At 38.8% G+C, this 15,703-nt stretch overlaps 1 protein-coding gene across 2 annotated transcripts in view; it reads left to right on the plus strand.

Moving 5' to 3' along the window:
- The first annotated feature begins 1,064 nt into the window (after positions 1-1,064).
- LOC127643795 (rap guanine nucleotide exchange factor 2-like) overlaps positions 1,065-15,703 on the plus strand; it is an 80,515-nt gene continuing 65,876 nt past the window's right edge. For both annotated transcript variants that reach the window (XM_052126686.1, XM_052126687.1), the window contains exon 1: positions 1,065-1,698. In XM_052126686.1, coding sequence (XP_051982646.1) covers positions 1,630-1,698 — 69 coding nt within the window. In that variant the 5' untranslated portion in view covers positions 1,065-1,629. The remainder of the gene's footprint in view (positions 1,699-15,703) is intronic.

Below are 15,703 nucleotides of genomic sequence, written 5' to 3' on the forward strand. Positions count from 1 at the left end.
ACCTCCCAGATTATGGCTTTAGTAATTATTTGATTAAATTGCTATAAAAATGTTAATCAAAGCCCAGCAAAATAATGACATTAATAATCAAATGAAAAATAATAGGAAATTATTTTAAAACATGGATCTACGTTGAGAAACGGCCTTTTCTTTTTACTTTTCATGTAGGCTAAATGTGTGACTCGTGATCCAAAGATTACTGTTCTTGTAATATAATATGATAATTAATTTTTATGATTAAAAATAAGGGATAGAGTCAATTAACTTATACATTTGCTGGGTAAAATCTAAATATATATATATAAAAAAAAAAAAATTACATATAGAAATTAGTGAAATAGATATTCAGCTGTGAAGCTCCAAATTAATCTGCACTTCAAATTTTTGGGGGGTTTTCCTGTCACAATTAATTTGGATGGACTTTTGTAATTGTACTAACGAACATTTGCTTTTGGATTTTTCAATATTGTTTAAGATGTACTGATCTGTTTTTTTATAGCATCAGAAAAACAAAAAAGGAATGAGTATTTTTATATTAACATTTATATAAACCTTGCTGTTTGCCAAATTTGACATTCACCAAAGCAAATTCAGTAATCAAAAGCCCTTATTTATACATCCAACTATTTTAACTTAAAAGAACACTAATGCTGCGACGAATGTAAACATGCTTTCTTAATATATTATCTTTGTAAATTATTTATATAATAGATAAAAGAACTGTGGTCACACCATATATTGATTTAGCATTTTTTTATGTTTACTGGACTTTGCATGACGTTAATTGATAAATGAAAAATGTGTATGCCATTATTTTTGAAGAACAATCATATGTTATTAGAAATGTTACCAGCATATATATATATATATATATATATATATATATACCCGTTAAATGTGACAAACGCTGATGATTATTACAGATACCAGTTTGAATTAAGTTATTGTCCACACGGGGCGCTAGAGGTCGATCATTTAATCTCTTACTACAGTACTGCAACTCGCATGAATCACGGCGTGTTGTTGTCATCGGTCCAGTTTCACCCCGCCCGTCAGTCTTGTGCCCACCGCACAATCGCAATGGAAGAACGTCACTTTGTTCAACTACTCCAACTTGGATTATCTGACTTTTAGTATCGCTTTTCACCATCGGGGAAACTAAAGAGACTATCGGACACGGGCTAATGAACATTAATCCCGAAACAACGGAGTTTAAGCTTCCCTACCCGTGAAACTCTAATCTGGACACAAGACAATGCACAGACATTTCTGGACTTGTTCAGTTGATGTATAGTTGTTTAAGTGACGTTACTTGCAAAAACGTAATTCCGTTACCTTATCGACTTTACGTTATTTGTGGCAAGTGATTTTTAAAAGCCACTATACTTTCATGTTAATATTTACCCCTCGTGCGACGCTGGGACGCTGTCTGTTACTTAAGGCTTGACTACAACTCCAGCCCGCGGCTCTGAAACTGGCCCACATTGAGACACCTTTGTCTTTTAGGGACCTTTAGTTCAGTTTAGAAATGACGGCGCACCTTAAAAGAAGGAGTCGGAAGCGTTAGCGGAAATGTACAGGTTTGAAAAAGCAGACCTCTTGTGTTACTTGTGAACGCACGCGGACAGAATGGCGTCTTATGTGGATAATAGTTTTCGGCACGCGATCGTGAAGAATCCTGCCGACAGGACGCAACAGGTGAGTCTCTCTCTCTCTCTCTCTCTCTCTCTCTCTCTCTCTCTTTCTCTCTGTGTGCCTAATAAAATAGTTTATTTACCGTGTGCTGTTACACAATAGCCATATTGTTCTGGGGAACAGTGGGTTGTCTAAATAAAACAAATGACAAAATAAAGGGACTTCTTTTTTTTATTTTTATGATACGCCTCATCTTAATTTAGGCTCGGGGGCATATTTTTTTAAGCGAGCTTGTTTAAATATCCCAGTTATCCGTATTCTTGCATAATTGTGTGTTCCTTAAGTATAGCCAAGTAACTCGCTCAAACTCGCGCTGTTTTTACAGCGTTGCTTAATATAGCAACACACTCATCAAAGTTGGCTGGACATTGTTGCTGTGGTATTTCAGACACGTATTAATCATGTATCGGAAGGGAGTATTTCCACACCATGCCCTTCAATCCAGACTAGTCCATCCTTATTTAGACCAGCTGCAATAAACAAACGTCGCAACACAATTTAGCCCGAGACCACAACTTAACTGGAGATTCAGTTCTGTAGCCTAAATGTGCATCGTTTGAATGTCAGCACGAAACCTCTTGCCTGTGGCCACAGTGAAACTACATTTATGTGTGTGGGACTTCTGGGTGTGAGTTGTGAGCTCAGGAATTTAATGAATCAAAAGAATGTGAGGAATGTAGTTTAGAGCGATTGTCCTTCAGCTTATGCCTGTGTGCTTGTAGTTGCAACTTTATTTCTTGTATTTCAGTTTAATTACTCTATATTTTGCATATGTGATTAATATTCTCAGTATTTACATCTTTCGTTAAATGGGGGTCTCCAATCAGGCAGGTGGTCATAATCCGTTTTTGTGTGTATCCCACTGTGTAGCTGCCTTCTGGTTACAACTTTAGGCTGGTGATCCGTGAACTTTATCACCACTTTGCAAATTCACCTTAGTTTCTAGGTGGTCGTCTCTGTAATAAGTGTTCTGTAAGTTTTACATTTAGCAGATGCTGTCATCCAAAGCGCCTTACAAATGAGGAAATTTAGCAGACACTTTGAATAAATGATTTAGCTAAATGACAAATTATGAAAATTAATCCACTGGTTTTAGATGTACTCCTTTAACATGTTAATCTGATTACAGATTTACACAAGGCCCCACATTAAAGGATCGTTCAGGTTCAATACAAGGTCAAGCTGAAGTATGTAATTTCTGTGCCACCAAACAGAATTGTAAAAATATATACATTTTTTAAAACAGATTTCTGTCTGCCGTTGGTCAAACAGAGATAGTCCCTCCCAGGTGATCGTAGAGAATATTGTCACCAATGGTTTATGCAATCTACTTAGGCTTGGAAAACGCTGCCCAGAGCAATTTTCATAGTGCCACAGAAACACAATGCTTAGAGATTTCGGAGAAATGTTCCTTCTGAATGGCTTACTAATTGTTGTCTCTGCATATTAAACTGGTACAGGAGAAAGAATTTTAACACAGAAAAAGTTACATACCTAATCTTTAAGCTTAATTAACAGCATTTGTAGCTTAAAGTTGGTTTCAACAAAAAATTATTTTGATGTCCTCCCATTTGATAAATTGTTAACAGGGTTTCTTAGTCATGACAACTTTTTTTTTATAGGATACAACTTTAAACTGATAAAGTTAGTAAGTGATTTTATCACACTACAACCAGGTAAACATGTAGACAATATTGTTTACATCATGTGACTATACTTTTGAAACAAATGGCACTTTTCCACTGCACGTTACGGTTTGACTCGCCTCAACTCTTCTTGTTTTACTTTTCTGAGCTTGTATTTCCACTGCAGTTTAGTGCCTCCTCAGCGTGGGTGGGATTATAGGTTGATCGTCATAGTTGCGCCGCCTCTACTGACGTGACATCATCTTAAACATGACTTAAACTGACCCAAACAATAACACAATCACTAGCTTTTAGCTTACTCATTGTGCTGCATAAAGCATTTGTTGCATGGTGATTTTACACAAGTGTAACATTTAAATTGGCCTGATTGTTTTAGAAGCAAGCTTCCAGTAGCTGGTCAACTAAATAAAGTGAAGCTTTCAAGCAGAGTATAGAGTTAACGTAACAAAACATACCATCCTCCATCGTGGCTGAGTCCAGGGCACTCTCCCTCCCATTGATCTCTGGTTTAGATAGCGTCCATTTGGTCAAATCACGTCCACTTTTCCTTGATGGTTCTGTAGTCACTTAACTTTTTTTTTTTTTTTTACTTTTCCCTACACTGTTGGTAGGTCCGGTGGTAGCCGTGTGCGGCCAACAGCTGAGACACTTCCTCAGAGACATTTTCGTTTCGCTCATCGCTAACGAGTGGACCGTCTGCGCCTCTTTTATTGACCATGGTGTGGTTTTGCGCACAGCCATTCCTTTTTTCACAATTTGAATGTCGCATGAACAAATTATACTTCTATCACTGTTACTAACTTTAAAACTAGCGTATTGATGTTGTGTGTCAGAAATCCAGGGACGCTGGTAGTGACGATTCTCCCTGACCAATCAATGATCTGCAGGATTTTGACGTCACATTTAGTATTGGTTCGGCTCGCTTGGAACCTCGACCGAGGTGGTACTAAAAAAAGTATCAGGTACCAGGTACTATCCACAGTGGAAAAATCCAAAAAAGCGAGCAGAGTTGAGTTGTACCGTGCAGTGGAAAAGCCCCAAAAGTGTATTTTAGCCTGTAATCCTGGTATTATATAATAATTTTACACAGAAGGTAAGTGAATTTATGACTAAAATAAAATCATGCAAAAAAAAAAAATATAATAATAATAATATGCTTGTATGTTACATCTTGTGGCTTTACTTTTGAAATGGTGTTTGTTTTTAGCATATGTGGACTGGCCCTATTCACTCTCATTGTAGGTGCCTTACTTGTACTACTTTTTTAATAAACGAGGAATAGTTTAAATTATTTTTGTGGCAATCAACATTATGCAACAAATGCTGTTTAATAAGCTTAACTTGAATTCCACCCTGAACATTCCTTTAATAACCCTCTGAAAAGCAGCAGCAGCATTTTGGTTTTGGTCAAGATGTAATGCATGTACTGCATATCACATTACATCAGTTGTTCAGTACTTTATAGAAAACACAATGTTGTCAAGGAATGAATACCCATGTACATGATAACAAATATAAGATATTCTGAAAACACAACTCTGGCCAGAAACTCTCGCACTAGCCCTACACCAATCGCCATTTTTTACATTGAGCCCTGACTTTGCATTCAGTTAAAGGGAGTCTGTACTGCAGTATAGTTTTCATAAAGATGATTGTCATTTAGTACCCTCAGGGAAGTAGGTACTAGAGGTCTACCAATATAGGATTTTGCAGATACCGATAACTATGTTTGGAAGATAAGCAGATAACCGATTAATCAGCCGATAGTTTTTAAAATTGATACTGAATGAAAAAAACAACATTTAAAGTAGGGATGCAAATTTTCCTTTTCCGATACTGGAAATCTCAGTATCATCCGATACAGTGTTGTTTTTTTGCATAATCAGTTTAGAATATCTTTATTGTGTGGAACTAATTGGGTGTACTCTTTAATATGTAAAGAAACATAAACCTCTAACTACACATTATTTCAATATAAATGTATAGCTTATTTCAATTGACATTGAAATCACTTTATCTTATCTAAGAAAAAAAAGTATGTTTTGACACATCCAGTGTAGACAGCCTCAAGCATCGCAGCACATCCAGTTCCATCATCAACGAAGGGACAAAATATTATGTCGTTTGATTGATGAGTAGGCCCAGATGGAATCTGCTGACTTTTTGTTGTTGTTTTTGCATTTTTTTGTGCTAATTTTGTGGCTAAATACTGAAGGATTTAAACATAGTAAAATGTACTAAATGGAGCTGAGAGTACTGCACTATTATTGGCTGCAGAGAGCATCTTGGAATTAGACAAAATATGTTATTAACACAAGCAAGTGGTTAGAAGTGGGTAGAACTTTTATGAATGACAGATTTCGCAATTCTGTGGAAATCTGCACAGTTCTGCATGCACAGATTCTTTCTGTGGCTGCCGATGAGCTCTTGCTATAAATGTTGTCAATTAGATTGATATTGAAAACATTTAAATTTAATTTCACACAACTTTAGAGAGCTAATTCTAATACATCTACATTCCTAAAAAGGCATGTTGCGGGGCCACAAAATAAAGGCTGACGAGCCTGATGCAGCCCCATGACTGTCTTTTATAAATTACTTTATGGACTTCAAATTCCAATTTAAAGTTACCACATGACGTGATGGTGAAAATGTTCCATCCATTTACCAAAAATTGTGCCATGCACAAAAGCCTGACATTATACCACCCACACAGATCTCATCATTTTGTTCGTCTTTAAGCCATAAAAGTGCCATGTTTCATCTAAATGATGACTTAATTCGAGACATCTGTTTAGTCAGGGGTTTACTAAATCTTTTGAGCTTACTGATGTGTTGGATAGATGCATCAAATGTCAAAAATAACCATCAGCTCGGATAATTTTTGGTCCATTATGGTTGTTTCAGCCTCTGTAAAGAGAGCCTGTGAGTTCTGAGTGTAGACTACAGCAGTAAGCTTCAGAAGAATTAGGCCTCTGGAGTGATGATTAAACGAGCATTTTGTTCCACTGAACATACTGGTTACTTAGCTGCTGATAGCAGAGGTAGCCTACAATTTTGTAAAACAAAGTGGAAAAATATACGGAGCCCTTTAGAGGAGAACCATAAATTTACCTTGGTTTTTCTGTAGTAACCATATTTTAACCTTGATATTTGTAGTAAAACCATTGTAATAATATAGTAATATATTGTATACTGTATTAAACCATTGCTGCCAAAATACAAAACATGGTTAGCGTGCAACAGTTATGGCTACTACAATGTTACTATAGAAATATTATTTTCACCAAAAACTATGGTAACAACAGTCTACAAGTAAAGTAAAACCACAAAATTATGCCTTTTTATTACCATAGTTTTAGTTTTCCTGTATTATCACTATGGTTTCACTATTAATATCAAAGTTAAAATGTGGTTACTGTAGTAAAACCTTGGTACATTTATTGTGAGGGCACACAAAACTATTGCAAGGGAATGCAAAACTATTGCGTTGGCACACAAAGCTATTTCAGAAAAAAGTCCCATCCTGTCCTCTAAGGGGCTCTGTAAAATTCTGATATCCTGATCTGAAGGAGAAATTTTTTTTTGTTTATAGTGTCTAATTTTACTTTGGCATTGTAGGAAATAGGACTTATAAACTGATTCATATTCTTCCAAAACACATTAGCCCTGCAGTTTCATAACAATGGATTTGTTTCCTCCCTCCTGACTGTTTCTGAGTAGCAGCCGCATGGTCATTAGTGAGTTAAACTACTTGATCACTTTTTCGATGCCTTTCCCCTGAATCACATGTTGTTTGAGTTTTAAATAGAGCTGGAAAATGTCTCCGTTACGTAAGTAACCTCGGTTCACTGAGATGAAGGGAATGAGACATTGCGTCACTAAGCTGAAAGGATTAGTTGACATTATCGACAACGTCGACAATAAAAATTTGTCTACAAACATTTTAATTGTCAAATAGTTGTCTTATTTAATTTAACAACTTGAGATCTTTTGAAATGTTAATGATGACCCAGGAGAGCAGCACGTAAAGGGCACCTATTATGGAATTTTGAAAATTACCTTTCATGTAGTGTGTAACATAGATTTAAGTGAACAAAAACATCCTGCAAAGTTTTATATATGAAAGTTCACCGTAAAAAAAGTTATTGTCTCTCAAAAGTAGGAGTCGACTCTGAGTCGATTTAATGAATCGTTTTTCCAATGAGTCATTTTCCTTTTCTTTGTGACGTCAAGACGAAAAATTATCAAATTGGCCGCACCCACTCATTGCGCGCGCAGACACCAGGGAAACCTTGAAAACATCATGTCGACAACAAGACGCTGTGTTCTGAAGTGCATATCAAAAGTGACCTTTTTTTCACTGCCCAGGGATGAGCATGTGAAGAATCAGTGGCTAGAGTTTATATTTACAACTATACCACATAAGTATAGCCCGAACCTTGTGCTGTGTTCGCGTCATTTTTATGACGATTGCTTTACGAACATGAATGCTTTCAAGTGTGGATTCGCGAGCCAGTTAATACTGAAGGAAGGTTCAGTACCAAGTTTATTTGGATCAGCTTCCTCCTCCGAATCACAACCTGTAAGTCTTATTAATAATTGTTGCTTTTATGTGTTTTTTAGCATGCTTAATAAATATTTGTGTGTGTTGTGTAAGTTACACTCAGCGCAGCTTCTAGGTCTCCAATGTCAATTTTTTTTAAATATGTGAAATGTTTGTCGATGTTAATGGAGTTGTCATAAAGAATAGAGCAATAACTTGTAGTAATGCAGTGCTTTACCAATATGTTTATGCGTTGGGCTAATGCAAACAATAACTAATTGGGTGTTTACCACCGAACTTTGGGCTATGATCGCTAACATAAATCAACTCAAATTCCTTCTCTAATTTTGATTTTTACTACAAAGCGGTGATGGGCGTTCCGTTTCCGACAATCTCTACACAGAGTATACCAATCACCGCAGATTAGCGTCACGCAAAGGAGGGGTTTGGAAAAATGTGTCGTTGAACGAATCATTTGGAAGTCGGTGAGCAAATCACATAAACATAAATGCATATTATAAGACAACAAAAGTGTTTTTTGTCATTGCATGCATGTAAAACTGTTGTTGGGGACTCCCAAAACAATATTAGGAACATTTTAAATGCCATAATAGGTGCCCTTTAAGCTCGCACTAGATTGAGGAGAAGCTCACAGTCCAGATGCACTCCAAACTTTCCAAACAGATTAAGGTGATGTAGATCACAGAGTATTATGATAAAAAAATGCAAAATAAGTAAATACAGAAGCAGTGTCATCGTGAAATAATGCGGAGCCATACCTGGTGTTCCGCTTGAGCAAAACTTGCCTGTCAGAGCGTCTAAAAGGGAAACACTGCGCTGTTATGCTGTGTGTAATGCATCCTTTATTAAAGTTCAAATAATAAGGAAGTGGCCTGTATACATAAGCACAAACTTGGAAACTGGCATTTACCTGTGCGGTCAGTGTCGCTTATGAGTCGCGTGAAAAACAGTGCGAAAGAGTTTCAAATTTCTCCCGGCTGATAGACTCTCGCACGGAGACGCTCATCACTGGCGCAAGCTTGCTGCAGCTAGATTTTGTTTATAGTGATTGCCTGTGACAGTGAATTATAATATGAGTGTCACTGTGTGTATCTTATGGTGTAGAAAATCGGCAATACGTAGGAGTTAAAGATGGATCGAAATCAAGTGAACAAAAAGGTGAGAGGGTGTAGTTATACAATGCAAAAATGTATTTATTTTTTAATTTTATTTTTTGGTTTGTTTTCCAATATAAATATCTAAAACTCCTTATGTACATTTACTTTAGCAGCTGTACTGCAGAAGAAATATTTTTGATATAACATTTAATTAATTTTAATATTTAAATACTTGAAAATATAAAAAAATCCTTAGAACAAGATACATTTACCTGAGAAGCAACACATAAGATATTTAGACTTGCTTTTAGAGCTAATATCTTGAATATGAGTATATTTTCTTTACTGCACTGGCAGAAGTATGAACAAGTGAAAAAATATACTAATCAAAATACACTTATATTTAAGATACATTCTCTTAAAGCAAGTCTAAATATCTTATATGTTGCTTCTCAAGTAAATGTATCTTGTTTTAAGGATTTTTAGACTATTTTAAATGGAAAACAAGACAAAAACACTTGATAACAATAGGATTTTTTGCAGTGAAATGTTTAATTAATTCAACAATAAAAATCCAAGTAGTTTTTCCCCTTTAATTCAGTGAATGTCATTTAGAGGTATTTTAAATTATGATTTTGTCCTCTTAATTGTTAGTTAGCATGTTTAATACTACCTTTAAGTCGGGCACAAGCTGAATAGTCGGTTAAGAGCTAATGATTAATCTTTGCAATAATCGCATGAATAGTCGAATTATCGTTCTAATAATCGTTAGATTAGTCGATTATCAAAATAATCATTAGTTGCAGCCCTAATTGGGAGTGTGCTTCTACATGAGTTAGTTGAATCTACCTAGTTGAAACCTTTCTACAAAAACAGCAGTATTGGCTATGGTGTTTAAGCCCAGCCCTTTTAGGCGTGAAGCTGTCCGGTATAAAAGCGGGCATGCAAAAATCATTCCTCAGAATTTTCTGACTGAGGGACAAAGAGGGCATCGCTCACAACACAAACCATAGTGTGGCCAGCTTACGCAATGTCTTGTTCCCTTTATCTCATGGAACCAAGGCTAGATTCATAACTGAGATGTTCCCTTACGATTAAGTGCACTACACAACATAACTTTCCCAGAGAGGAAAAATTATGCCGCAGTCCTGTGGGATGGCGACCGACATGAGAATGCCGCAAGTGAATGACCCTAATTGTGAGCCATATATATATACAGTGAGGAAAATAAGTATTTGAACACCCTGCTATTTTGCAAGTTCTCCCACTTGGAAATCATGGAGGGGTCGGAAATTGTCATCGTAGGTGCATGTCCACTGTGAGAGACATAATCTAAAAAAAAAAAATCCAGAAATCACAATGTATGATTCTTTAACTATTTATTTGTATGATACAGCTGCAAATAAGTATTTGAACACCTGTCTATCAGCTAGAATTCTGACCCTCAAAGACCTGTTAGTCTGCCTTTAAAATGTCCACCTCCACTCCATTTATTATCCTAAATTAGATGCACCTGTTTGAGGTCGTTAGCTGCATAAAGACACCTGTCCACCCCATACAATCAGTAAGAATCCAACTACTAACATGGCCAAGACCAAAGAGCTGTCCAAAGACACTAGAGACAAAATTGTACACCTCCACAAGGCTGGAAAGGGCTACGGGGAAATTGCCAAGCAGCTTGGTGAAAAAAGGTCCACTGTTGGAGCAATCATTAGAATATGGAAGAAGCTAAACATGACTGTCAATCTCCCTCGGACTGGGGCTCCATGCAAGATCTCACCTCGTGGGGTCTCAATGATCCTAAGAAAGGTGAGAAATCAGCCCAGAACTACACGGGAGGAGCTGGTCAATGACCTGAAAAGAGCTGGGACCACCTTTCCAAGGTTACTGTTGGTAATACACTAAGACGTCATGGTTTGAAATCATGCATGGCACGGAAGGTTCCCCTGCTTAAACCAGCACGTCAAGGCCCGTCTTAAGTTTGCCAATGACCATTTGGATGATCCAGAGGAGTCATGGGAGAAAGTCATGTGGTCAGATGAGACCAAAATAGAACTTTTTGGTCATAATTCCACTAACCGTGTTTGGAGGAAGAAGAATGATGAGTACCATCCCAAGAACACCATCCCTACTGTGAAGCATGGGGGTGGTAGCATCATGCTTTGGGGGTGTTTTTCTGCACATGGGACAGGGCGACTGCACTGTATTAAGGAGAGGATGACAGGGGCCATGTATTGCGAGATTTTGGGGAACAACCTCCTTCCCTCAGTTAGAGCATTGAAGATGGGTCGAGGCTGGTTCTTCCAACATGACAATGACCCGAAGCGCACAGCCAGGATAACCAAGGAGTGGCTCTGTAAGAAGCATATCAAGGTTCTGGCGTGGCCTAGCCAGTCTCCAGACCTAAACCCAATAGAGAATCTTTGGAGGGAGCTCAAACTCCGTGTTTCTCAGCGACAGCCCAGAAACCTGACTGATCTAGAGAAGATCTGTGTGGAGGAGTGGGCCAAAATCCCTCCTGCAGTGTGTGCAAACCTGGTGAAAAACTACAGGAAACGTTTGACCTCTGTAATTGCAAACAAAGGCTACTGTACCAAATATTAACATTGATTTTCTCAGGTGTTCAAATACTTATTTGCAGCTGTATCATACAAATAAATAGTTAAAAAATCATACATTGTGATTTCTGGATTTTTTTTTTTTATTTTGTCTCTCACAGTGGACATGCACCTACGATGACAATTTCAGACCCCTCCATGATTTCTAAGTGGGAGAACTTGCAAAATTGCAGGGTGTTCAAATACTTATTTTCCTCACTGTATATATTTGAACTATGGTAATATAGTATAAATTAACCCCTTCACGAATCCAGTCGGGAAGGAAGTTTATTTGTAATGGAAGTGCCTGTGACTTTTGGGATATACAACGGTCTGAATGCAGGAGGTTGTGTAAAAAGACAGGGAGCCCATGCTTAAGAGGGGCATAAGTATATGTTTGGCCAATGATATAGTAAGCGCTCTAGACAGAGATGACTAGCTGTGAGAGAGATATAACTTCTAGGTTGTAAAACCTTGCGAATGTGTTTTGAGAAGACCATCCCGCTGCAAAATATATGTCTTATAAGGACCATGTTCATCCATGTCCATAAAGAGTTGAGTGTACTTTAACGACAATTGGGCAATTCGCACTCTGCGACTCGTAAGCCAAGGCAATCGCATCAACCAGTGAGAAAGTCTTTGCTTGGAGATGGACATTCCTTTTGTGCGTCCTCCATAGCACATAACAAATTCAAGGATTTAAATGGAGGAGGGTAAATCGCTTGAAGGTGAACCACCTGTGCTCTAAAGGGTGTGGTTTGAACCTTAGGCACATAGGCTTTCCTGGGTTTGACAGTGGTTTTTGAAAAACCCGGACCAAACTGCAGACATGAATTGTCAACTGACAGTGCTTGCAAATTACCGACCCATTTACTGAGGCTAAAGACAGCAGAAATGCAGCCTTAAGAGAAAGCACACACAATTCAACATAGTCCAGAGGCTCGAATGGAAGCCCCGTGAGCACCTTTAAGACCAAAGTTAGGTCCCAAGTTGGGACTGTAGCCGGGCGAGGGGGATTCAGTGCTTAAAAGCATCTCCTGGATTGTGCTCTAGCCTGTAAAATGGTGTTCTTAACCAAGTTCTGGCTCTTCCGCTGTGCTCCGTTAAAAGGCCACATGTGTAGGCTCCACAGTTCTGGCTGGGGATGTCAAATCGTGCCTCGCGTTTGAGAGATAAGGTCTCTCCGCCGCTGTATTTTTCATGGAGGCCCGTCCTGTATTTGTACCATCTCCAGAAACCAGGACTGATTGGGCCATTTCAGCACAATAAACAGAAATGTTTCCATGTCCACTCAGACTTTGCTGATGACAGAATGGAGGTGCACCAGGGGAAAAGCATTTCACCGGCCATACGTGGGCCAGCGCATCCTGGCGACTTGTATACACCACTACTGTTGTGTTGCTGAATGATTCAGAATGTGGTGATTCACTATGTCGGAATGAAAAGCTCTCAAATCTAGAAAGACAGCCAGTAGCTCTTGGCAGTTGACATGCCACACCAGTTTTGCACCTGTCCAGGTGTCGAAAGTCAGGCATCCATTAAACACCGCGCCCCAAACTGTGTTGGATTCATCTGTGGCCAGCACTTTCCTTCTGAAAATTTTACCCGGCATAACACCCTGTTGGTTGAATGCCGGTGCTGTCCATGGTGCTAGAGCAGCCAGACAGCGGCGAGTCACCATGATGTACATGCGCCCGAGGCTCCAGGCGCAATGTGAAACATCGCTTGAGCTAGTACTGGAGAGGTCTCGTTATGAGGTCTCGAGGTTCTCTGAAATGACTTGGTGGTAATGTTTTTCCAGTTTAAACTGAGACAGACATGAAGGTCTGTACGCACTCATTCGTGAGGTGTTGCACTCATGCTCATGGAGTCAAGACGAACTCCTAAAAAGAAGATTTACTTGCTGGGGAAAAGTGTGCTTTTCGCCCAGTTGACATTTAGACCAGATTTCCCATTTGGCAAAGCAGCAAATCTCTGTGTTCGCTCAGAAGTGCCTCTGATTGGCTAGTAATAACAATCAGCGAAGTAATTAAATACACGCACACCGTTCATTTTCAATGGAGCGATCGTCACATCGATACATTTATTGAATGTGCGGGGAGCCAAAGACAGACTGAAATGAAGGACTTGATATGCTGATATGCAGTTCCCTCAAGTGCAAATCTAAAAGCCATCTGTAACCCAGTGCAATTGGTACATGAATTACTCGTCCTTCAGATCTATTGACGCAAACCAGTCCTGAGGATGGATGTGCGATAAGATCTGTTACTGACTTAACATTTTGTATAGGCACGTTGCAAGCCTGCCGTCCTTCTTCAGAACAGGGATATAATGGCTGTAATTCCCACTGTGTTAGTGTTGCAGTCTCTATCACATGTTTTGCATGACTGTGAATCTCTGCACCGAACATCGGCATATCCTGTGGTCGGACCTCAAATCGCTGGTGAAGCGAGGTCGTATGACCATGCTCAATAGTTTTAAACACCAGTCTGAAACGCCCGTGAAGGCTGCTTTTATTGTAGAAAGGTTTCAACTAGGTCATGGAGAAGGACACTCCCCATAGCCTCATCTTAGTGACGCAATGTCAAGTATACTGAATCATAAGGGAACCCAGATTTCTTCATAATTCACAAATCTTTAGCTCAGAATACCACTGAACTGAATTGGAAAAATTTATATTTCACTTAAAATGCCATCTGATCTTGGTCAGTCAAAAAAGCTAGAAATGGGCAGTAGTCTACTAGTTTCTGATGCTGAAAGTAACACTTGATTAGTGTTGGTAATCTTTACACTTTCAAAGTTACAATTAAAGTCAGAAGTTTATATATGCCCTGTTTTCACAATTCCTGACATTTACAGTAATTCTAGAAACAAATTCCTTCTTAGGTCAGTTAGGAAAACAACTTTATTTTAAGAATGTGAAATGTAAAAATAATAGTAGAGAGAATTATTTATTTCAGCTTTTATATCTTTCATCACATTATCAGTGGTTCATAAGTTTACATACACTTTGTTAGTATTTGGTAGCATTGCTTTTAAATTGTTTAACTTGGGTCAGTAATTTTAGGAAGCCTTCCACAAGCTTCTCACAATAAGTTACTGGAATGTTGGCCCATTCCTCCAGACAGAACTGGTGTAACTGAGTCAGGTTTGTAGGCCTCCTTGCTCGCTAGGGCTGGGACGACGCGTCGACGTAATCGATGACGTCGCCGAAAAAAATACGTCGACGCAAAATATGCGCGTCGATTCGTCAGACCAAAACAAAGATGGCGGTGCCAGGGAAAGTAGAAGCAAAACGAGTGGCTCCCCAGACTACCAGAAGTGCAAGGCGGCACGTACTCGTTCATCTAAAGTGTGGGAATTCTTTAATTTAAAAGGAAAAAATTGTGTGATATGTCGTCTTTGCAAAATGGAGATGGCTTTCCATTCTAGCACCACGGCAATGCACCAGCACTAGGGCTGGGATGACGTCGACGGAAAAAATACGTCGACGCAAAATATGCGCGTCGAATTGTCAGACCCAAAACAAAGATGGCAGCGCCGGCGCCAACACGAGTGGCTCCTCAGACTATCAGAAGTGCAAGGCGGCATGCACTCGTTCCTCTAAAGTATGGGAATTCTTTAATTTAAAAGGAAACAATTCCGTGATATGTCGTCTTTGCAAAATGGAGATGGCCTTCCATTCTAGCGCTACCCGGGAGCAGCTGCAGATGACAGAGCACCGTAAGTTATTTTTTCAACTCCCCACTTTGCACTCGATGTTGGAGTAGGCTATAATACGTTGTCGACACCTAAAGTTTTCGCTTATAGCTATTAATAATGCGCTTATAGCTATGAATGTCGTGAAAAATACATAGAGGACACTGACAACGCGCTGACAGACAGGACCAAGCAGGTAACATTTAATAAAGTCTCAACTTTCAAATTTGGACATTCAAAGAAAATTAAACCATAAATAGGCGTACTATTTTGTGGCTCTTTAATGTGTCGTGACAGATTGCCTCAGTTAAAGCTGCTCGTGAACCGATCATCTTTTCCTTGGTGAATTTTTAGCATCAAATAGGCTAAACATGAATGTAGCCTACATCAGAAGGACTGTTG

Source organism: Xyrauchen texanus, chromosome 5 (assembly GCF_025860055.1).
Source record: "Xyrauchen texanus isolate HMW12.3.18 chromosome 5, RBS_HiC_50CHRs, whole genome shotgun sequence".
Classification (NCBI taxonomy): Eukaryota; Metazoa; Chordata; class Actinopteri; order Cypriniformes; family Catostomidae; genus Xyrauchen; species Xyrauchen texanus.